At 47.7% G+C, this 24,640-nt stretch overlaps 1 protein-coding gene across 1 annotated transcript in view; it reads left to right on the top strand.

The window, feature by feature from the left end:
- The first annotated feature begins 8,321 nt into the window (after positions 1 to 8,321).
- Positions 8,322 to 24,640, top strand: part of IGF1R (insulin like growth factor 1 receptor) — a 244,071-nt gene continuing 227,752 nt past the window's right edge. The window contains exons 1-2 of the mRNA XM_077762414.1: positions 8,322 to 8,367; positions 8,691 to 9,236. Of these exons, the coding sequence (XP_077618540.1) occupies positions 8,322 to 8,367; positions 8,691 to 9,236 (592 nt within the window). The remainder of the gene's footprint in view (positions 8,368 to 8,690; positions 9,237 to 24,640) is intronic.

Below are 24,640 nucleotides of genomic sequence, written 5' to 3'. Positions count from 1 at the left end.
TGCGCTCTGTCTCTCTCTGTCTCTCAATAATAAATAAACGTTAAAAAATTATTTTCTTAAAATATAAGGACTTGGTATTGAACCTCTGATATTTTAAGGTTAGAAAGAGTTTGGAGTCGCCACCAGAACAGACACAGTTGTTCTCATGAAGACCCAGGAAAATAGGTGGTGTTCTTCTGTTGGAGCAAATACAGCTTTATTCTGCACCAGCCTGTGTGGCTCCAAATGCTTTATGTGATGGGGACACTAAGGCTTATGTTCCCTACAATCTCTGAAGTATTTCCCAGTGAAGTTTCCATTTCTTCATCAGAGAGGCGGGATGTAAACATCTCAGCCCGCTTTGTGAATTCTTTGCACATTGCAGCGCACTCTGGTACCGTTCAGAGCCTTCAGGGCTACGTCTTATGTGTGAATGGGTTTTTAGATTATGTTTATATCTAACCGGCTCTTCTGTGGGGCAGCGGAGGACAATTTGCATGTTGAAAATTACACTTAATGTTTAATTTCTGTTCCAAAAGTCACCTGTGCGTTGCAAGCCCTTACATTCATGTGATTGTGGGTAGTCATTGAACGTGTCAGGTTGCTAGGACTGCTTGCCCTGTGTGTAAGATATCAACGTACAGATACAGTGTAAACACATTTTCTTTGAGGCATGAAGATAAAAAGGCTTAACAAGAATTGTGTCTGTTTATACTTACGGGGAAATTTCTTCTACAACAAACTTTGGAGTATCCAAAGTGTTTGTTATCACAACATTGTCCCCTCCCGCTCCCCCCCACCCCTGTTCTGATTTTCGGTTGTTCGTTGCAGCCTGGGAGGGAGTGGGTGGAGAGAAACCCATGGCACCCCTTTCCTAAACCCATGGACGGGGGGCTGCAGATTCAGCAGCCATGGGGGGACCGTGAGGTGCTAGGGACGCTCTACCTCTGCCCCCTTTTCCTTCTGCTTTGCTGTGCTTCGTGCAGTTTCTATGGGTTGCTTGGTGATTTTCTGGTAGAGTGAAGATTGAATTAAGAAATACAGGTGCGCAGGTTTTACGTGTGCCACGTTGCATGTGTGAGTGGGTGGGGAGGGTAGTGACGCACGAGGGGGGTTACGGGATTACTTTCTAGGGCAGTGGTTCTCACAGGGTGCTGCCCAGACCTGCAGGATCATAGCACTGGGCACTGATTAGAAATGCAAATTCCTGGGTCCCTGCGTCTGTGTGTGAACAAGCCCGCTAGGTGGTTGTGATGAACGCTCAGGGTTTTTGTTTTTTTTTTTTTTTTTTTCCAGAGAGAGAGAGAGAGAGAGAGGGAAAGGTAGCGTGAGCAGGGGAGGGTCAGAGAGAGAGGGAGACACAGAATCTGAAGCAGGCTCCAGGCTCTGAGCTAGCTGTCAGCACAGTACCTGATGCAGAGCTCGAACCCATGAACTGTGAGATCATGACCTGAGCCGAAGCTGGACGCTTAACCAACTGAGCCACCCAAGCGTCCCGAACGCTCAGGGTTTTGAAGGCTGTTCTACCTGCAAAACCAAGTTGACCTTGTAACGGCTCATCTCAGACTTTGTAGCTTCTGCCCTATACTTGCTGTGTTTCTCTCCTGTCACACAGGCTGTTCTGGGGTTTTTCCCGAACTGCCACCAGCCACCTCCATGTGTGTGCACCCCCGTCTGCCTGGTGCCCTGGCCCCTGCTCATTCTTCAGACCCTCTTCAGGGACCCCCTCCGCATAAATGGCTTCCTGACCTCCCCAGAGGTGGGGGGTCATGGGCCCCCTTCTTTGTGGTCTCACAGCCCTATTCACTGATCTGTTAAAACTTTTAGCTCATTTAATTTGCCATCAGCTGGAGAGGTGGTTGTTTAGTCCCTTTGTGCAAAATTCAGTTACACATGAATCCTCGCCTAACCTCTTATACCAGTGTGACTTTCACAGAGTCTAGAGGGTTGTTGTTTTTAAGTTTATTTATTTATTTTGAGAGAGAGCAAGGGAGGGACAGAGAGAGGGGGTGAGATAAAGAATGGCAAGGAGGCTCCCCACTGTCAGCACAGAGTCTGATGTGAGTCTCAAACACATGAACCCTGAAATCATGATCTGCACTGAAATCAAGAGTCAGATACTTAACCGACTGAGCTACCCAGGTGTCCCTAGAGTTTTTATAGTACTAAGTTATTGGTTCTAAAGAATCCATTTTAAGGGATGTGAAGAATTTATATAGAAGGCCACTGCCTGAAAAGAAAAAAAAAGGGGGGGAGGGTTGTTATGTTGGATTTTACCACCAGAACCAGACATGACAGCTGGTTGACTATCATTTTACTCATTATCTGCCTGTAGACCTGTAGTAAAGTGATGCTAATTATGCTTCCCCATGTCTTTTATTTCCAATCCTACAAGCTAAGACTGCCCTGTATTTTTAAAGAGGAGTTGATCAGAGTTGAAAACATTTTAATTAGGTAACTACCTCTGATCATCTTTAATGGAATTGGTGTCAGAAGGCTAATCAACAAATTTGTTCATTTTCCCCTTTGTTTGTTGTTAATATTGAGATTGGGGCAACAAAATGGAATGTGTTTTTTTTTTTTTTTTAATTCATGTTTATTTATGTAGTAACATGGCCTAAAGCCCCTTGCCAGCTGCAGGAAGCACGAAAGCACTTCCCCGATCTTTATAACATCTTCCTTCGGCTAGGTCTATACGGCTGGCCGGCTGGCCCCCTTCGCATGTGAGGAAAATGAAGCTCAGGAAGGGTATGTGCCTCCCTTGGGGGCAGGAGCTGGTAAATGGAACGTGGGACCCTGACCTAAGTCATCCCATTTTTCTTCTTCTAGGACATAAGACTGTGTTTAGTACAGAGCGAACCAAAGTGGTCATTGATTTCCTACTCTAGCTCTTCCACATTCTTAGATTTGCAGCTTTTGGGGGGGGGGGGTTCTCAGGCAGATGCTTTTTACTAACCCTTCTTATATTAGCGGTTCTTAGGGATTTATTTTCCAAATATGTATCATTTGTTTATGCCGTTCACTTAGGTCCCTAGAGCAGAAATTCTACCGTTTGATGTTTTAAAAATACGGAGGAAGGTTTGGGGGAGCATGTTCTTTCAACTGAAAGACTTAATTTAAAATTTTAGTTTGGGGGAAGTGATTTCTACCGCCCCGCCCCAGGCCCTCGCCTTCCTGGCTGCTTGCTTGCCTGCCTCCCTCGAAGGGGTCCTGGCCGGGGATACCAGACCACCCCTGCCTCTCCCATCCTCATCCCTTCCCCTGCCCTCTGCTCCTGCCTTGGCCGTCCTCCATCTGTTCACGCGGGTCCCTGCCTTCCACAGTGTTCTTTCCCTCTGCTTCCTGTTCGCCTTCATTTCCATAAGCTTTGATTATTCTTTATGGGGCCAGCCTGAGAGCTCACATTCCAATGCCTTTCCTAAAGTCAAAGGTTTTTCTTTCTTTCTTTCTTTCTTTCTTTCTTTCTTTCTTTCTTTCTTTCTTTCTTTCTTTCTTCTTTCTTTCTTTCTCTTTCCTTTCTTTCTTCCTTCCGTCCTTTCTTTTTTTTCTTTCCTTCCTTCCTTCCTTCCCTCCCTCCCTCCCTTCACTTTGAAAAGGGAGAGACAGTGTTTTGCAATTTCCTTTTAATCACCAGTGAGTAGTAGCAAGGGTGTGTCCCCCTCCGTGAGCTGTGTGGAGTATTTACTCCCTCACTCAATGCTTGTATTATTTCAAGGCAGCAAAGAAGCATATTGCATCCTTTTTCCTGTTTGTGGCTTGTGCCTTCCAAACACCGTGTTATCATTCCTGGTCCAGCTGGGTTTTCCTTTTTCTGTTCCCATCGCAAAATACCCGAAAGGCGAGCAGCGCTGGTCACGGAATCCAGAGCAGCCGGCAGCCGGGTCCTGCCTTGCACTTTGTGGCTTGGGCTTGTCTTCTCTTCAGGAATAAGTGGTTCGTTTCTTCCTAGTTTTTTTTTTTTTTTTCTTTTATTTTCTTCTGTAAATGGGGGTAAAGTGTCCAGTGTGGAAACAGCTCTTTCATTTGAAGAATCTGTCCATTCTGGCTCTGCATCGTGGCTCATTAACTGAGTAGTCTACACAGGCCACGGAACGGGAGGCAGAGGGAAGCCGATTCTTTCCTAGTGTCTGTTTTGATCGCAGTACAAACATTTGGCAAACCTTGGTTATGAGTCTTCATGCTCTTCCTCTGGGTCCCGAGTTTTTTGGTCTCTGGGAAATGATAGCAAACTAATTGCTTCCTGACGCCTTCTAATAGGATCAAACACATGCCGAATGCAAAACTAGACTGCATCCACGTACTCCTGTCTAAAAACTTCTGTTTGTCATTTCAGAGTAAACTAATACACTAAATTTATAATGACATAGAAGGAATGTAAAATTTTAGGCAGGGCCAAGGAGAAAACAAATAGTTCAAAAGCAAAGAAGACTTGCACATTGAGTCACTGACCTGAAGCTAGTGTTGGATGACGTTTCTTGATTTTGAGAGGATTCTCGTGGTGCATATTTGATAGCTGCTTTGTTCTCTCCATTCTACCTTAGGCTCACCTTGGCCTCCAGCCAGGCAGCACATCTTTACTGAAGCTGCCTTGTGCCCGGATGTTAGGCATGGGAGACAGGCAGAAAACTGTACAGAGCCCTTAATTCCCGTGAGGGTAATAGACAGGGATCACTCAGCTAAATACATCCTTTCAGGACCTGACACTTTTCAGACATGAAAAGTGCTGTAAAAATAGTGAAATAGGGAAATGAGGAGGGAGGAGAGAGTTGGGGGGACTCTCAAGCTAGGGTGTTTGGGCAAAGCTCTGACGAGGTGATGAGAGAATGGAGAACCACAGGATGAGAATGGAGGGGCGTCCTTGTGACAGAGGACGCACTCTAGACAGCAGGGGTTAGATAAGGAAGAAAGGAGCTTGGCAGCCACAGTATGCTAAGCAAGAACATACTAACAGCTGGGAAAGGAGTAGACAGGGGCAGAGACTGGATGGTGGGGAAGGTGTTGCTGTAGATGAGGCTGGAGTTGACAGTGGCTCGGATCAGGGCTAGAGCAGTGGAGACAGATGTAGTGAAATCCATTCATTCTACCCGTGAACTAAGGGCGTGCACACCATGCACCAAGGACTGCTTCAGGCACTGGGGATGTCCTGTTGGGTGAAGTAGAAGATAATCCCGTCTTCCTGGGGCTGACACTGTGCTAGGACAGATCAGAGGGAGAGACCCCGGGGTGAGAAGGCGGCCAGAGGAGGGCAGACATGCCCTGGGTTGGGGGGGGCGGGTAATGAATGGGGCAACTGAGAAACAGTGCACTGAAGAGGTGGGCGTAATGGTGGGAAGACCATCCTGGCTTCCCACAGGCTTGGGAGCTGGAGCCAAGAGGACTTTTTTTTTTTCCGCTTTTTTTGGAGATATTATTGACATTAATACAGTTCACTTTAAGGAGTACAATGTAGTGATTGGATACTTGTATTTATTACAACACAATTACCATGAAAGAGTGAGTTAACACCTCCACATCCTCTGACAGAAGTATAATGTGTGTGTACAGTGTGTGCGTGTATCCAGATAACATTGAAGATCTACTCCCCGAACCACTTCCAGGAATCCAGTGTTGTCAGTTCCAGTCACTGAACTGTGTCCTGGCTCCCCAGATCTACTTTATCTCAGAGCTAGGACTTTGTACCGTTTGGCCAACACCTCCCCACTTCCCCCACCCCCAGCCCCTGACACCTACGATTCCAACTCTGTTGCTGTGCGTTCGGCTTTTTTTAGAGTCTATGTATCCATGAGACTGTAAAATATTTGTCTCCCCGTCTGACATTGCAGTTAGCACAATGCCCAAGAGGGACAGGATCTTTGTGGTGTCAGGGGAGAGAAGAATCGGGAATGAGCCCTTGACTTTGGACACGAGCAATTCAGAAAATGAGAGTGTCTGTGACCAAGATAGGAGAGCGCAGGAGGCAGATTTTGTCCGGGAAAAGGAATGCGTTATTGGACACCTAAATGGAGATGTTGAGTAGGCAGATGGATATGCGACTTGGGAGCTGCCACTGGCATACACTTGACAATGATCTCGTGTATGGGTGGCACAGGAAGCCAGTTGTCCACGTGAGAGGACAGAGAGGGGGGAGGCCAAGGCCAGAGGCCAGCATTTAGAGGTCAGGTAGAGCACAAGGGTGGTGAGTGGGTGTGTGGAATCAGAGAGGCCTCGAGGAGGCGGCAATGTCAAATGACTGGAAGGATCAAGTGACATGAGGACAGGGAACTGTCATCGGCTTTGGTAATGTCATCAGGGGCTTTGCAAAGAGCTGTTTGGTACCATGACTGGGGCAGAAGCTTAGCTGGCAGGGTTTGGGGTTAAGACTAAGAGCTGGGACTCTCCAGTAACCACATGTCAAGCTTTGCTGTGAAGGGGCCAGTGTCTTACATATGTCACTTTAGATGAATGACCTGACTTCTCCAAACCTGCTTCCTCACCTGCAAAGGGGTGATGATATTAGGTGGTGTGAGGTACTGTTGAGAGCATCACGTGAAATGAAACAGAATGAGACAAACCTCCCTTCACAGCCTTTGTCCGGCACGGGATATTCTCAGAGCCTTGGTGTCTCCCATTTTCTCCTCTGTTGTAGAGGCTTCCTTTGCTCATCAGTAACAGAAGGGAATTGGACCAGATGAGGTTTCAGGTTCTAGGTTCTCAGGCTTTGCCTGCTTCTCCGCTCTTGGATCCCCTGAACCCCACCCCCTGCCTGCCAGTCTCTGTCCAGTTCCTGTCTATGGTTCTATCTCCCACTGGACTGGTCTTCCCTTTTCTGTCGCCTGCTCCACTTTGATTCTGTCTTGCAGCTGACCACAGATCAATCCTCAAAAAAAAAAAGGCCTCCCTTGGTCTTCTCTCCCACTCAAGAGTCTTGAGTGGGGCCTCGTTCCTGGTTCCTGAGATGAAAGTTTCCAGCCCCACGTGTGACCTTTCATGACTTGGACTCTACCAGACTCGTTCCCTGTGCTCTTCTCTACATCCCTGGCCATCAATGTTGCTGTCCCTTGAGTATATACGCTTTCCCTTTTCTCTGGCCTCTGGAATGTCAGTGCCCAGTTTTAAATCCTACCCATCCTCTGGGAGCCAGGGCATGCGCAGGGCTTTCCTCGGCCCTACAGTAAAAAGGACCTTCTCTCTGCAGCTAGCTCCAAGGCTGCCCCTTGTCTGTCTTGCGTAGTTCGGTTCACATCTAGAGTGGACTTGCACTGTGCACACCACTGGCCAGCTTCTGCCTCATATGACAGTTGTTTGTCATGGGTCTTAGCTCCTGGCATTGGCCATGAGCCTCTTCAGAGGGCAGGTACCACTTCTTTGCACCTCCTACAGCATCATATGTGTTGAGTGAGCCACAAATTAATTAATTACATCAGTCAGAAAACTTGACTCTATCTGAGAAGATTTAATGGAAGGTTTATGATTGTTAAAGGCTAAGAAAGGGTACTAACCAAGGTGTGTATGTGTGTGTGTATGTGTGTACGTGTTTAGAATTTTAAAAATAAAAGTCTAAAGTATTGAGGCTGTTTTATCAAAAGGCTTTCAAGTCTGCAAATGCCTTGGTCCAGCAATTCTACTTCTAGGGACTTAGCCCAAGAAAATTTTCTTGGATATCTGCCCACAGTGTTCCCTGGAGTGTTCCTTATGATGAGAATTGGAGATAACCTAAATATCCTACCGTAGGGGGTTAGTTTTTTAAAAAAATAAAAGAACTCATGGTGCATATTCACAGCCTAGAATCACTATCTCCTCAAAGTGATAATGTAGAAGGACATATACTGATTTGGTGAAGTGTTCATATTAAGTGAAGGAGGTGTATTTGAAAACATGATATTATTGCCCCATTTCCTTTACCTTAATTAAATTACTTAATAGAGAAAGGGTCACTGGCATAGGAACTGTTAACAATGATTATCTTCAAATGTTGAGACATGGATGATTTTCACTGTCTTTTGGCTTATTCTGTTGCCTACCTTCCTATGGGAAGCCTGCTTTCTGGATTAATAAAATACTAAAGTTGGGATTGCATATCCCTTTTTATTCTTGCCTTTCGGGTAAATTAACCTTCGTATCTACATTCATGCAGTATTGGGGAAGAACACAAGGCCACTTGGCCCACGTCAGATGGTACAAGAAATGAGGGAACATGCTTTGTATCCCTACTTTCTAGGTCAGGGTGACTGTTCTCCAGTATCCACTACTGCTTGGTGTCCTTGAGGCTTGATGCGGTAGGAAGTTGTCGTTACGTGGCCACTGAGCTGTTTGTTCAGACTTTGGGCGCCGGTGCTCTGCAGAAGGGGTGGGGGGTAAGCAGCATGGCAGTTCTGGCGCCTGCAACCTTGAGTCCTGTGCGTGCCCCCTGTGCGACCCTGGGCTCGGAGCTGTGGTTTGCACATAAGTAGGACAGGGATGGCATCCCCCACTGTCACTGTGTTGCACAACATCTGGTCCGGAGTAGACACTTCATGAATGACAGCTGACCAACTAGCTACTCAGATAGTCTGCCTGCAGCCCTATACCTAAAGCTAATCTGCAGTGACGTACTGAGTCTTATTTCTTTGATGATGATGATGATGATGATAGGTTTCCTGAAAACTGACCATATTGTGGGTTGGGAAGTTCTGAAAGTGATTTCCTTTTTAACTCAGACATGTGTCACCCTTGCCGTCTTGTCTCCCTTCCAGTCTGCGGGCCGGGCATCGATATCCGTAACGACTATCAGCAGCTGAAGCGCCTGGAGAACTGCACGGTGATCGAGGGCTACCTCCACATCCTGCTTATCTCCAAGGCAGAGGACTACCGCAGCTACCGCTTCCCCAAGCTCACGGTCATCACCGAGTACTTGCTGCTGTTCCGCGTGGCCGGCCTTGAGAGCCTCGGGGACCTCTTCCCGAACCTCACGGTCATCCGTGGCTGGAAACTCTTTTACAACTACGCCCTGGTCATCTTTGAGATGACCAACCTCAAGGATATTGGGCTTTACAATCTGAGGAACATTACCCGGGGGGCCATCAGGATTGAGAAAAATGCCGACCTCTGTTACCTCTCCACGGTGGACTGGTCCCTGATCCTGGATGCAGTGTCCAACAACTACATCGTGGGGAACAAGCCCCCAAAAGAGTGCGGGGACCTGTGTCCGGGGACAATGGAGGAGAAGCCGTTGTGCGAGAAGACTACCATCAACAATGAGTACAACTACCGCTGCTGGACCACAAACCGCTGCCAGAAAAGTAAGGACGACGTTGCCGTGGCTTTCCCCGTGTCGCTTCTCTTTCCCCTCCTCCTCTCCCTTGCCCTCCCTCCTCTCCCTTGCCCTCCCTCCTCTTGGAACGCACGGGTTCTGCGGGGGGTTCTGCCGGGAGGGCGTGGTGGCGCAGCCTGGAGGACGAGTCCACCTGTCGTGCTGGCTGGGGTCCTGGGTTGGCTTCCTTTTGCATCCGGGAACTCGGGACGCGGGACTGTGGCATGGCGGCAGTCAAGACCATTCAAATTGTGTGCTAGAAATAATCCACCGCCCTCTGGGCTAGGAGCTCGTGGGCTGACCTTTGGCTTTGGCTTTCTGATGAGAAAGGTGACCGGGTGTGATTGGAAGTGCATGTGCCCTGGCCAGCAGGGCCTGCTTAGGGATCGACTCATTCATCCTTTGCACAAAACGATGTTTTGTGATATGGTGGGACTTCCTTAGCACGAATGCTTGTGGACTGTGGCTGAATGAAGGAAACGTAAAGAGCTAATTCAATTCACATCCTGTGACAGTGGGGACCTCCACTCTCTCCTTGGTCCCCAGTGATGTTTTGATGCTTAGGTGTGCTGGTTTATGATGGGGCACCTGGCCAAGCGGGGAGAGCCCTGGACTGGTGTCCAGGAATCCCACATTCAGGCTGTACTTGGAGGTAGCTGTGTAGTGAGTGCACTTGTATACCCCGGGGCTTCCATTTCCTTCCTTCTCCCCGCTCCCACCAAGAGTTGTACAGATTTTATAAAATCACCTAGTGAAAGAATTCTGAAATGTGCCCACTGCCCTTGGGGCCCACGTGGTGGTATTCTGAACCTTCTTGTTTATTAGCAATGGACTCATTTTTTGCTTGAGTATAATCAGACTCTTGAATTATTGTGATCAATGACTTGAGACCCAAGTTGTTTGGTCTGAGAAGGCGTCTCTGGGTCTTTGCTGTGTTGCTTTTAGCGCTGTTTAGGTATATTGGCCAGGAAGATTCCTCTCACTGGTTGGAAGTCAGCATAGTAGCTATAAATAGCTATTATTTAATGATTGGCCCAGTTAAAGACCCAAGGAGCTCATGTATTCTAGCTAGTCATGAAGAGCCAAGAAATCCCAAATTGGTAGGCTTGCCTAAACCATGAAGTGTATAAAATAAACAAAATAAAGGCCAGACCCCACAGGTAGCTGTTGTTTCTGTTTCCCTTCCAGCCAGGGTTGAAGCAGGAAAAGGATGGGTTTTTTTGACCCAGCTCATACTTTTTTTGCTATCATTCCATCAATGTGTACATAAACACTCGATTAATGACGGAAGGGGTCCCACCAGCTGCAGCTAGGTCCTTGGATGGCCAACAACGCCGTCAGGCCACTTGAAGCGTCCCTGTTGGTGAGGGCTGGAGGAAGGTACTGTGCTCAAGTCACATTTGTGATTGATTAAAACGGTACCCTATCATTAGGTTACCCACTGGTTTTGAGAAAACAACAAAAATCTCTTTTTAAGTAGTCTTGACATTTTAAAATTTTATTTTAAAAGAAAAAGGCGTCAGCAAGGGAGGCATCGTGTGGAGTGGGAAGATCTTGGATGCGGTAGAAGTGGCCTGGGTGACCTTGGACGAGCCTTCTGGGCCATGGTTGGGTACCTTTAGAACGTTCCTTAAGGCAGTCCTGTGTTATTCCTCAGTGGCGACCAAATGTGTGCGAAGCTGCTTTGAAAACTCACAAGCTCTGTACAAAAGGGAGGTGTTATTTAAAAAGTCGTTAGGGGGGCACTTATTGTTCAGTGATTAGTCAACATTTACCTTGGCTTTATTGTAGATCGTTGGCTGTTTCTGACCAGCTGGTTGCTGGAGAAGCCTGAAGCAGGGCGAGGCCTGGTGTCTGGTAGCCAGGACCGGGAATGAGCATGCCATTTAAATTGCCTGGCCCTCAATTTCTTCATCTGGGCTAGATCCTGCCTTTCTCACTGGGCGCTTGGACTATTAGAAGAAAAAAAAAAAAGGAAAAGCACCAGAAAAAAGAATAGGGGTTCGAAATTGGGCCTTGGTGCTGGTATGGCTGATGCCGATGGGCCTGTTGGCCGGACACCTGCTTCCCCAAGGCCGCACCCTGCAGCCTTCTCCCCAGCCAGTTCTCAGTCCCGCTGACGTTTCTCTGAGATTTTTACAAGGGAGTCTTTATTGAAAAGTTACTACCAGCATTCAAGGAAATTGTCTTCTCTTCTTCTGGGAGTTTCAGGAAAAGTCCAGCGGGGATGGGCAGGCTTCTTAAGAGATTTGCTAATTGGATCAGAGCTCTCTCTTGACATAGATCCCCTTCAGACCTTGCTGTCTGGCGTGGTAGCCACTAGCCACTTGTGGCTTATTGCAAGCTCGAGCTGTGGCCTGGTCCAAACTCAGACCCACTCGAAGTATAAAATATACTGGATTTCAAAGATGCAGCAGGGTCCGGAGCAAAAGTAAGGTATCTCCTTATTCCTATTTCGTATGTCAACCTCATGTTGAAGTGGTAATATTTTGGACAGACTAGATTCAGCAAAACATGTTATTTAGTCGCACCTGTTTCTTTCTTAACTTTGGCACCTGGCTACTGCATACGGCATTTGAAATCACAGGTGAGGCTCTCGTTCTGTTTTTGCTGGAGAGCGCTGTTTTAGAGCACTCCTAAGGCCACACGTTCTCTGTCCCCCATTGTCTCCCTGGCTGAGCACTGTGATATCCCTACCCTCTCCAGGAGGATGCTTACGAGTCATTTGAGGAGCCAGGTGAAGGACATGGAGCCTGGACATAGTGTCTACCTTGAAGTTAAGATGGCCATTTAGGACAGTGGAGTGTGGAAGGGCCCCATTCAGTGATTCTCCACAGGGCTGCCCGCAGAAGCAGGGAGAACATTTGGAGAGCTACACCAACTCAAGGATGCGTGTGAAATTTCTGACACAGCGGAGAAGCCCTCAGTCACGGAGTGCTGATAGGCAGTTTTTACTTGCCGCTCTCCCTTGTGCTCCTCCTTAGGTATCCTGACTGGGTGGTGGGTGGCAGGCAGCTTCCTAGACAGTCCCGTCAAGGAAATGACTACTCCGTGGGTTCTCCGTGCACTTTGGAATTTCTCTGTTGTCTTATGATTTGAGAGAGGTGGTTTTATGCAGGCTTGGGTTACTCCAAAAGGATGATTGACCCTAAAAAAGTCATGTACAGTGTTCCCTTTCTGTAAAAATGTAACTGGTGGTCCTGACATTCAGCACTGGTGAGTCCTCCCCCCACCCGCCTCCTGATATTGCTTCTCTTGCGGTATCTCCAGCCGCTGCTTTTCTGGCTCCTTTTCCTTGGTTTAGTCTTTAGTACCTGGTGGTCTCCAGACTTCCATCCTTGGCCTCTCTTCACCGCCCATGTCCCCCAGAATGTCCCATCTGCTGCTTCAGCATCCTTCTGTCTGCCTCTAGTGTGTAAATATCATCTTCAGCTTAGACCTCTTTGTAAGCTTTAGACCCACATATCCGTTCCTGTCCAGATGACCAAGGGCGTTTCAGGGTCTGCTGGTCTTTTCTGTCTCCTCCCTTCTACCAAGCCTTTTTCTTGTACTCCCTCTCTGCAGGGACGGCGTTCTTGTGCTCCGAGCTCCCATGTCAGAAACTTGGGTGTTTGGATGCTTCCTCCTGCAGTTGCAGGACAAGCCCTTTCCATCCCAGATGTTTCTCAGATCTGCCACCCCCCGCAGTCCCCTCTGCCCTTTTCAGTGACCTGGCCTCTCTCCAACCTCCCTGCCTTGGCCCAGTGAGCTCCCTGACACACACTGACCGACAGACTCCCCTACCTGAAATCCTGTAGTGGGACCCTGTAGCATCTCATGACACTGGGCCATGCCCGCGGCAAGCTGCTTGTCTGCCTTCTGCCTGTGGTGTCCCTGGTCTGTGACCGTGCTCCTATGTGTTGACCAGCTGGCCGCCCTCACCGGCAGACTCCTTGCCACCTGGCAGAGGACTTTGGGACTTTGCAGACTCTGGTGGGCCTTTCCTGCAGCAGAGGAACCTGGCAATGGTGCTTTCTGCACTGCTGAGTCAATTCTGGGCATGCCCTCTGTGTGTTGGAGAGCACGGGTGTCACCCCAGGGGCGAGCACACACTTGCTCTGCGAAAGATTTATTGTCAGGAAGATCTATTTCCCCACCTTGAGCAGGGAGCAGTGTGTAATAACAGCCCTCAGCAAGCCAAAAGATTCGAGGATTATGAAATGCGGATGTTTCCTGTGTCACTTTCATGGTCCTTGCTACCTAGGAGCTCCGTCACCAACACCGTCTCTGGCTCGTCACTGGCAGGGAGGGTCATCTGTGGATGGTAGGAGCTCTTTTCTCTGCTGCCCTTGTCAGGATGAGTCAAGGCCAAAGATGATGGAGAAGTACAGAAAACATCTTAAAAGTTGAGCTTGGCACTGTTCCTTACTTTGTGCAGTTATTTGCTGAAAGCCAACCATGTGCAGGGAGGGAGCCAGGGCGTGGGGGTGGATTCTTTCAAAGTACCTGTGGTTCTCTTCACGCCCTCGTGAATTGCCTCGGTAGCGTCTGGTGTTTGCTTGCCACTGGGGCTTTCTGGTGCTTGATTTCAGTTTTTTAGTATTTTTTTAAGTTTTCATTAAAACTTTTTTAATGTTTATTCATTTTTGAGAGACAGTGAGAGACAGAGCACGAGCAGGGGAGGGGCAGAGAGAGATGGAGACACAGAGTACAAAGCAGGGTCCAGGCTCAGAGGTGTCAGCACAGAGCCTGACACAGGGCTTGAACTCACGAACTATGAGATCCTGACCTGAGCTGAAGTCGGATGCTTAACCAACTGAGCCACCCAGGCGCCCCTGATTTTAATTCTTTTTAATGTTTATTTACTTATTTTGAGAGAGAGGGAGAGAGAGAATTTCAAGCAGGTTCCGCACTGGCAGCGAGGAGCCCAGTGCGGGGCTTGAACTCATGAACCGTGAGATCACAACCTGAGCCAACATCAAGAGTCTGGCGCTGAACCGACTGACCTACCCAAGTGCCCTTCTGGTACTTGATTTCAGATATGGACGGCCCTCTAACCAAAAAGAAAAAAAAGAAAAAGAAAAGAAAAAAACCCCTAAAATTTACTACTAAACTCCAGTGTCTCCAAGTCCTTTTTAACCCATCAGGATGAACAGCTTGTGGTCTACTCAGATCCCTGTATTGCCGGCGAGAAGGCCTGGTCTATGCCAGCAAATTCATGAAGGTGGCGAGCCTGGCCGCATCGCAAATTGGCTTTGCTGGTGGCTCAGGCTTCTTTTCAATTAAAAGGGCGCTGGCTGGGAACAGTGGTCCGGGGTCTGTTGCATTTCCCACTGCCTTCCAAATGGGGAAGCAGGAAAAGAGCAGATTGGAGCCTTTGCATGAGAAGGCAGTAAATGGCTCCCTTTATTGACAAAAGGAAAACATTTTACAGCCATCTCACTGATGAGATCAGGGACTTAAAATGAAGGCAGGTAGAAGAAGGGCGGAAATGGTGGGGGAAAGAGAGAGAGGCAAACCATGAGAGACTCTTGAATGCTGACAAAAACTGAGGACTGATGGATGTGGGGGGAGGGGGGGATGGGCATGGAGGAGGACACTTGTGGGGATGAGCACACTGAGTGTTATGTGGAAACTAATTTGACAATAAACTATTAAAAAAAAAAGAGATGTCTACATCCCCACCCCCCTCCCCGCGGCCCCTCCCGCCTTGCAGGTTCTCATGTTCCTGTTTATCAGACACTTCTCACGGGGCGGTATTGGTGTGTGGAGTGCAACTGTTGCCCTTCCTCATTGCCTTAGAGATTCATACACCTGGCCTCCCCGGCAGAAGTGGGGGGCTTGCTTAAGTGTTTGTAAATCACCTGCTGAAGTGGGGTCAGGTGAGGGGCACGGTTTCTCTGCCCTGAGACCTTGTGCATGCAGTGTGCCTACTTCATCTTAATTCCACCCTCCTCCTCCTCCTTCAAGTTTTGAGCTTCCCATGAGGGCTGTTTCTTTCTGTGGACTCCTGTGTGGTCGGCTGCCAGGTTCTTGTGTGCCCCGGCCCTCCGGACTGCCCAGGGTGGACGAGGAGACGGACCTGCATTTTCTAGCCGGAGCCGAGACGGGTCTGTGGATCCCAGACGAGAAGCTAGCCAGTCAAGCGGGCTCCGGGCTGGTGGTGGTGGTGGTGGTGGTGGTGGTGGGAGCTTGTCTGTCTTCCCCCGGAAGGCCCCTGCTCTGGTCAGCTGCTCCCAGTGTGGGGGTGATCTTTATTTAGAAGGGGGTCACATGCCCCTGGGCCTCATTTCTGTGCCTTTTATAGTCAAGCATGGAGATCACATTCTGTTCTCCCAGACTCTCGACCCTTGTTACCAAGATGGTGAAGCAGCTTGTGTCCGTGGCTCTCTGGGACACCTCTGAGCCCAGCGCCATCTCTTCGTCTCATGCCTGGCTCCTTAAAAGGCTTTGTTCTTGGCTGATTTTCCCCTAATTAAGGTGTCAGTCTCCTGGGCTCCCTTTCAGGAGTTTGTTTTTTAATAAGGATCTCACTGAGTAAAAAGACTTTCAGAATAACTCTCCTAGGGTGACGTTTTACAATTCTAGGTCTTTGGAAATATCTGGAATCCCTTCAGAATGCACCAGTTGAGCCTACTTGTAAGGTTATCCTGATTTCTGGGGCGCCTGGGTGGCTCAGTTGGTTAAGTGTCCAACTTTTGATTTCGGCTCAGGTCACGCTCTCACAGTTCGTGGGATCGAGCCCTGCATTAGGCTCTGCACTGACAGCACGGAGCCTACTTCGGATTCTCTTTCTCTGCCCTCCCCCCACTCACATCCCACTCACATTCTCTCTTTCTCTCTCTCTCTCTCTCTCTCTCTCTCTCAAAATAAATAAGCTTAAAAACAAAAGTTAAAAATAAAAGATTGTCCTGATTTCTTCCTACTTCTAAAATGCCTCTTTTGTTACATTACCATTTCTATCTTGCTTTTCTCATGTGTATGCCAGTGTGACATTTGAGTGGGAATGATGTGGCTCATGTGGGCCTGTGGCTAACCTTGTCCTAGATTGCATTGCTCAACTCGAATGCACAGCGTGGTTCAAAAGTTAGGTCTGGCTCGTGGTGCAGCTGTAAGCCATGAATTGAAACTGTACTTCCTTCGGGCGTACGGTGTGACTTCGGGACTCAGGCTGTCTGAAGGAGAGTCTCTGCGCACTGTCACGTGATGGGCTGCGCCCCTGCCTGGGAGCAAACCAGAGATAGTCACTGTGTTCCCGGAACTCTGGATAGCAGGAGATGCGATCTTTCTGTCTGTGACATACAGGATATTAAACAGAGCAGGCGTCTGGTTATCACTGTGCATAACTTGGGAATCTTGATTTAAGAAGCATGGCAATCTTTTGTGTGGACCAAGGAACTTCGGGTCCAAATCCAAAATCGAGACCATTCTGGGTTCCAGTCTGCATCCGGCCTATCTTCTCAGTCTTTGGAAGAGTCTTCCCTGTCACCGTGTGAACTGCTCTGCAGGAGCAGGAGTGGGGACTGAGTGGTTCTTGGAGCTCGGTGGGGAGTTGGTTGTCATCTCAGGTCAGGGGTTGCTGAGGGCTTCCGGGGTCAGCGGAGAAGGGTGGGTCATAGGCAGGAAGCGTGGCCATCCAGACTGTGCTACTGCGTGACAGCTTAGACACCATTCTACAGTCCTTAGGTGTCATGGGGCTGGCCAGAGTCTCACTCCTGACATTCCAGGGGCATCCACCCTTGACAGTTGTCGTTGTGGATTCCGTGGACACAGCACCTGCCATCACACGCCTCACACCTTCTGTTTGATGTCCAAGCATGTTCAGGTAGCTCTGCACCTGGAAGGTGTGATTTTCCCCTACAGACCATCCTGGCGTGTTACCATTGATATTTGCAGGAATATGTAATTTTGTACAAAATGGGGGATACACACACACACACACACACACACACCCCACGTTCTAGTACAGACAGGGGGTATCATATGGCAAAGGTTTAAGAAGAGTCGAGGAATTGCGACACTCATTAGCTTCGTGTGTTCCCAGGTCTGGGAATGAGGTTGCCAGGCCTCACCTTCCATTTGTGAATCAGGGATGGGCAGGGACAGAGCTTATAAAGCACCAGACAACCTGCCTAGCACATAGTAGGTTTTTGGGAAATGCTAGCCAATTGCTAGGCTTTCTAAAATTAAACTGAGAGCTGCATTCTGAGACCATCTAGAATTCTGAGCATTAAACTGGATTGAATGTGTATGTTTACTGCCATATCTTAAATGGTCTTTCTCTATGGCTTTTTCTAAATTGCAAAAATTCAATTATCATAAATAGCATGGCATAGTGTAGGAGTGGTTCTTGCTAATTTAATCCAAATTGTTCAAATTCTTGTGTCTGTCCAGATAAGCCGTATCGTTAAAGAACATTCAGTGAGGTACATATGTCTATATCAGGATGCCAGTGGGGCCTCTATAGTTACATATAAACTCTGTTTATTTGGTTATCAAACCCTATGAATTTATTTCACTTGCAAGTGTGGTGTGGGGAAGAATTTAAGAAATACCAACAATAAGATTCTTGTTTGATACTAACATTAAATATTATCTTTTTTTAAATTTTTTTTTTTTTTGCAAAGAGCAGTAAAGTGGTTACAGAGTGGGCATGATTTTTGGTAAAGATAACAAGGATGTATATTTTTATTTGTGACAACTGCTGGTCCCACATAGTAAAGGTAGCCAACTGTCTACTTCAGGCTGGAGCATGTGTCTGTTTATTTCTCTTCTTTGGGTAATGCTCACAATGTCCGTGTGTGTGTGTGTACTTGCTCATGCATTTGGGTAATGCTCGCAATGTCCGTGTGTGTGTGTGTGTGTGTGTGTGTGTGTGTGTGTGTGTGTGTACTTGCTCATGCATACCACTCTGTGCTCCCACCCAGCCTCCTCTCCTGTTTTGGCTGTTTTGTTTGGTTTCGTTTCCCTACTCTCGCCCCCAGTGCAGGAAACAAACAGTGGCTCTCTCTGTCCTCCCTTAGATCTTCCTTCCGTTCGAGGGGATCAGGTGGGTGGGAAAATGCTGTGCAGGAATGTCAGGCCCTCTCCCGGAAGCCCGGCTTCTGTTTCATCTCATTATTGGACAGAAGTTGCTCTTTGTGTCTTGGCCTCAGTCACAAACACCCGCCCGGTCCTCTCTCGCTTCTTCGTGCCATTTTTCACGGAACCCACGTGGGATGGGAACAGAGGCAGCGTGTTTAGAGGACTCTGTGTTGCTTTGTGCACAAAAGGCTGTGCAGACTGGCCCAGCGTGTAGCTGCCTCTCATTTGTTTTCACAAGTTCTGATGAAGGGACTTGGATGGAGTTTGCGGGGTTGTAGCTGCTGGAGCCGGTGCAGGCCTAGGGCCCAAGCCCCCCATGCCCAGGGGCCCCTAGGGAGGATGGCCCAGCTGTGATATGCGGACATCTGCCCTTGGCAGCGGATCTATGAACCAGGGCCGCCATTCTGGATTTCCGGATAGATGCGAAGGGCTTCGATGGTTTTTAGCAGCTGCCCGAGACCAGGGAGTTGGACTTAGTGGTATAAAGGGGTGGGGAAATAATAAAGGAAGATGGAGAGCAAATAGTCTACAATACAAGAAAAAAGGCAAGATGAAGGCTGATATTATTAGAAACACTTTCTGGGGAGCCGTAGAGTTCGAACTAGGAATCCCCCTCACCCCCAACCCCCGTAGAAGTAATAGTAATATGGAGACAAATGGAAATAGCTAGATCCCTAGGTCAGAAGGGACTAGTCTTTTTCCTGCAGTTGTAACCTGGTATGACATTTCCATTCTGATTTCTTGACCTCTGAATGGTCCCCTTATGCCTGGCCAAGTAGATGATACTGGTAGGTTCCTAGACTGTTAGGATGTAGGGATAGAGTTTTTGTTCTCTCCTTCAGTGAACTTGAAATGATTGGATTATTTTGTAATCCATAGGCACTTCCTTTAAAGGGTTTTGAATAACTGTGTCAAGGAAGCTTTGGAACAGGTTTGAAGCAAGGTTGTGGAAAATGTACCTCATCCTCTGTTCCACCCACAGAAGCCTGGAAGTAGAATGGCATATTCTTTACCTCCTCTTTATAATGTCATGCACAGTCTAGGGGACACCAGCTGGGCAGCATGGTCCAGGTGGCGTGGTGTCATCTTCTGAGATCACTGGGTTTCCGGCTCCTTCTTCCCCACCTGCCACCTCATCTCTGGCCATCTTTTTTTTTTAGACTCATAGGCAGTCAGGGCTTGAAGGATCTTGACATTGTCGTCGTTTGTGAATGGAATTCTGAGAATGTGTCATTTTCTCAGAAGAATGCTTCTTCAGCCCAACAAATATTTCTTGTTTTTGGGGAAAAAAAGGCTCCCCATGAAAAAGTCACTGGATGCCAGAGATGGCGATTAGGAGGGTGAACATCTAGGGGTGCTTAACTAAAGCAGATTTTATATGATGGACAATTGATAAAACAGGCAAAGCTGACTTAACAGACTACCATTTCAAGAGAAAGTTGTTCTGCAGGATTAATTTGATTTAAAAAACTTTTTTTAAAAGATTTAATTATTTTTGAGAGAGCACGAGCAGGGGAGGGGCAGAGAGAGAGACACACACAGACTCCGAAGCAGGCGCCAGGCTCCAGGCTCCGAGCTGTTAGCACAGAGCCCAACGCAGGGCTCAAGTCTTCGAATCGTGTAATCATGACCTGAGCTGAAGTCAGATGCTTAACTGACGGAGCCACCCAGGTGCCCCGATTTGATTTTAGATTTACTGATGGGCCCACAGAGATAGCTGTCAGGGCCTTGCTTCCTTCTGCCCGTTGCTATGCCCAGGAAGATCCCCTGGAATGCAGTCATGCTGCGGGCTTGGGGCACTTCAGATCCTCAGCTCGCTTTGGTTCCGTGGGAAGGTTCATACTGTTCATTTGGGTAACTGCAGCTCTATCTTGCTGGGCACCGCATTCATGGAAAGCCTCAGAGTGTAGTTGAAGAGCCGCCGGAGAAGGCATTTAAGTGGTCATTAGAGGGAAATGGTAATTAGGATGGTGTTCAGACCCCACTTCAGCTAATCAATAAAAGGTGAGTGGTTTTTGTGAATCGTTTAGTATGAGCTCATTCAGAGTCTGTGTGTGTAAACAAGCCTCGTGTATGTCATGCATTTTCAAAAAAGCGTGAAGCCTGGACTCTCCTTCCATCAGCTCCCCACCCTCTAGTCGCAGGTGCCTCCACTGTAGCAAAATAAATGTAAACCTCTGGTCGGTGCCTTCTTGTCTCTGAAGGCAGCCTGTAGAGGTGGGTGACTGGCTCATCAAATGGCAGGAAGGAGAAGGAGGCAGTGCAGCGGATCGAGCAAATGGAACTTGCATGAAAATTGTGTACGCGTCATGTATTGCAGAAAGCGCTGATCGGACCTTCTTCACTACACCTTAGCCCAGTGGCTGGAAGCCAGCCACGTAGCCTCCCTGCTCCTTGGTCTCCTCTTCTTTTGAACCAAGCGAACCCTGAATTTCCTTCCAGCTCTGAGATTCCTTATTGCAGAGCAGGGTGTGGGGAACTGAAGATGGGCCCTAGTTTTCATTCAACGCTGCTGGAGATACGGAAACAGTCAGTGTAGACTTGCAGAGGCATAAAGCAGTTGACCTGCTCTTTGGACGGGTTCTACCCTTAGGGACAGGATGGGAGAGTGGTAGGCTGTGGGGTCCCAGGAGGTGGCTGTGATTCACAGGCTCTGATGAGCTGGTAGCAGATGTAAGTAAGATAGGAGGCTGGCAAAGCATCTCAGTGATAGGGTAGAAAGAAATAAAAGTGGTTAGAGAAGGCGTTGAGACTAGGAAAATCAGTAGGATTTATGTTAAGTCTTGTGTCTTTGAAGTGACTTATTCTGGTCTGGCTTTTGCTGTTACCAAAGTGAATTATTCATAAGTACTTTGAGAAACACCGATGTAACACGATTATGTTGAATGAATTTAAATTCATCTAAATCATTCTTTTCAACTAAAGTAGGCTTTCCCTCATCCAGCATCTGAGCAAACTGATAGCCCAGCAAGAGTTTCCTGCTCTCATGGCAAGAGACTGATGCTACCAACGATACTGCTGAGTTGCTTTGGACTCAGAAGCACTTTTGACTTGATCGAAGTGAAATGAAAATACTTTCTCAGTAGTTTGGGAGTTCAGTATGTTTTGCTGTGCATTTTTGGTTCTAGGCGATCTGGCTTTGGTGGGCATCATGGTGAGTTTTAGCTGGAGCAAACGTTGCCATGCTCTTCATGGTTTGTCCCTCACCATCATCTGCTTGCTCTGCAGAGCTTGGCTCAAGCCTGCTCTTCCATGAGACTTCCCCACATCTCCCTTACAGAGGAGGGCGCATACACCTGCTTGTTCATGTGCTGGTATGGAGTCATTGCCGAGTTCTCTGGTCAGTGATCATTTTCCTCTGTCTGCCGACAGTCGTTTCAGAAGACCTTGCTTACTTGCCATGTGTGTCTTTCTGCAAATAGACAGTAAGCCGCTTGTGGGTTAGGACTTGAGCCCTGTTTATAAATTTTGGTTCTCTACCTTCATTGCCAGAGGGAGGCCCATGGAAAAGATATCCTGCACAAGTCCATCTCCCACATGGGCTTGACTCTGGACAGGCAGCATGTGAGTAGTTTGGTTCCTGTGAAGATGGGGAGGCTGGGTTGTGAGAAAACGGAGGTGTCTGGGATGTCGCGACTACGGAGTCTCCACTCAGGGAAGGGCAGGTGGGAGAGCACTAATCTTAGGCACGAATCCTGCCTCATTCTAGTCTAGGAATTTTAAAAAGGGATAGATGAAATACTTTTGGATGATGGAAGCAGTTCTAGCTGGAATGACTAAACCAACTAATTATCAATCAAGTATAAGAGCAATTGCACGCGTGAAGGATCAAGAGAGAGCACGTGTACACTTACACACGGTTAGGGTAAGTCCTTAACCTCTGCTGAGTTGTGAATTATTCTGGGTCTCCTGCTCCCCCTTACCATTCTAGTAATGAAGTGGAAGAGAATATGTTATGTACGTATCCTTCCTGTGGTAAGGAAGAGGGTGAAGAGGCTTGAATTGGAAGAGCCATCTGAGTTAGGTCTTAATGTGTTTCTGCAGGTTTTCACATTTGTTGCTTGGCCAAAGTCATCTCCACTGTTTCTGTTGATCTGTCTATTTAGGGCAAGTTTCATGCAATGTGAATGAAACTTGTGATTTTGTTATGAGATAAGATAAAACACATGACATTCTAAAGGCTAGAGATAGACAATTTATGCTGTGTAATGAGGCGCTCCAGAATTTTGGCCAAAAGAAGAGGAGAGGCAAAGAGTGCTATGAGCAAAAGAGGGGGAGAGTTCCGTATTTGGGGCTTTGCATGGAAAGAATATTTGCCTCCAGTGAAATCGAGGCCTTTCATTAAGAACGTCTACACTTGCTCAATACTATTTGCCTGGCATTGTATACACGGCCCTCAACTTGTGAATGGGTTGCGCTCCAAAACTTGGCAAGGTGTTTGGAATTTGGAGTACATGATTTCATAAAAGCAGACATCTGAATGGTGGCTGAGGTCCTAACCAGCGCCCCCTCCTCTGCCCCCCACTTGTCCAAAGCCTGTTTGTCTTAGATATCATTTGTATCTACTGCCCACAGCTTTGGCTCCATGCAGGAAAAGGCTTTCTGAGCTCTGTCCGGAAGCTCTGTCCCTTTAGTGTCTGAGCTCTATCCAGAAGCTCTGTCCCTTTGGTTTGGGTGGTGGTGGGAAGCTAGTCATTTTCACTTTATATCTGATTTAAAAAAGAAAGACTCTCTCCCTGAGGGCTTAGCATTTTGCAAATGTTCAGGCTTGGGGGAACAGAGAAGTTGCCTTTGCAGGGGTCTGTAGGTGTGCAGTCCGGGATAGGAGCTGGGAGTCAGCACTGCCAGGCTCCTGCCTGTCTGGGTGTGAGGATTGTGAGTCAAATCCGGAACATGTCCACCAAGTGCTGGAGGAGGTAAAAAGAAGTAGAAGGACTTGAGAGTTGGTTTCTGTGTGGTGGACTCTTGGTCGATAACTCCTGGCATGACTTATATGAAATGTGGACTTGGGTTCCGTGTCTGGGTTCAACTCCCTGCTCCACCACCGGGCCACCAAGCAAGTTTTATGATACAAGGTCGGGAAAGTGTCTGACAGTGTCTGAAATCCAGATGGGCGCTGTGCGTTTTAATCGCTTCTCCTGTTCTTCCCCCTGCACGTTGGATCTGAAACGTGGGGGTGCTGAGCTAAGCTTTTGACAATGTATGGAGGATTGTTCATCCACGAGAACGAAGGGGTTCCAGACATCCTGCCCCCTCCTCATCTCTTCTGTCTTCCAGTCAAAGAAAAACTCAGCGTATGATCTTTGGCCCAGAGAAATACTAAATCTATGTTAAGTATGCAGACCTGAATGGGCAAAGGAGGGATTTGTGGTAAAGAGGAACTGCTAAAACAAATAAGTAATGTAAATGGGCAGAAGAACTGTTAAATTGATTGCGTCTTTCAGCTCCTAGTACTTAATGCAAAGAAAGGAGTGGGGAAGGGCTGCCACTTGAAGTAATGGAAAGATGAGGGAGATTTGAAGCGAGCCAAGATTCTTCTCCCTGCTAATAGAGTGGCTTGGATCGCAGACAGTAAAGGTGAGGATGTTTGAGCGTGGCAGCCCCATTTAGCATGGCGTGTGATACTTCCTGCTTTTTGCACGGCCCATGTAAGTAGGGGGAGAAGCCAAAATCGCCAGGCCTGGAAGATAGCGGTTAACAGCTCATTAATCTCTTGTCAGAAGCCTTCACTGAGCATCGTGGGAAGGCTTGCAACGTCCATGTTATGAAGCCACTTAGATCTTTAAAAAAAAATGTAACGTTGTTAACATTTTTTGTTGATTAAGTGGCGCAGGAGATTGGAGCTCGGTAGATTTGATTCTCTCATCCTGTGTAGTATGCTCAGAAGCCCACGGTTTCCTAGAATTTTTATTAGGGCAGTGAGGGCAAATTTAATTAGCAGGTTGAAAAAGCTTTGGAGCAGTTTAGGCCAATCCGCAGTTAATTGTATCAGTGATTAAAATGTCAAGATCATGGAAAGAAACAAACTTCCATTTCTTCTAGGATTTTATTTTGTTATTTAAGGTTATAGCAAATGAGTTAACGTTTGAATAAACTAAGGCAAACCACAGCAGGTAACCATTAACTTTCTGTGTTGTGTATCACCCCCCTACTCCCCCACTATCCCCAACCGAACTCCAAACTACGCCATTAGCGTCACCTGTGAACCAAAACCTATGCACTTATAAGATCGATTTTTAAGGAGACTTAACTCTTTGGATTTCCATATTGAAGACATTTTAGGTGTGGGCCCCAGAAATGAGTTTCCTAGAGGAGAGAGGTCGTCTCTCT

The sequence above is a fragment of the Crocuta crocuta genome, unplaced genomic scaffold, assembly GCF_008692635.1.
Source record: "Crocuta crocuta isolate KB4526 unplaced genomic scaffold, BGI_CrCroc_1.0 scaffold93, whole genome shotgun sequence".
NCBI classification, from domain to species: domain Eukaryota; kingdom Metazoa; phylum Chordata; class Mammalia; order Carnivora; family Hyaenidae; genus Crocuta; species Crocuta crocuta.
This window is presented reverse-complemented; position numbering and strand designations above follow the sequence as displayed.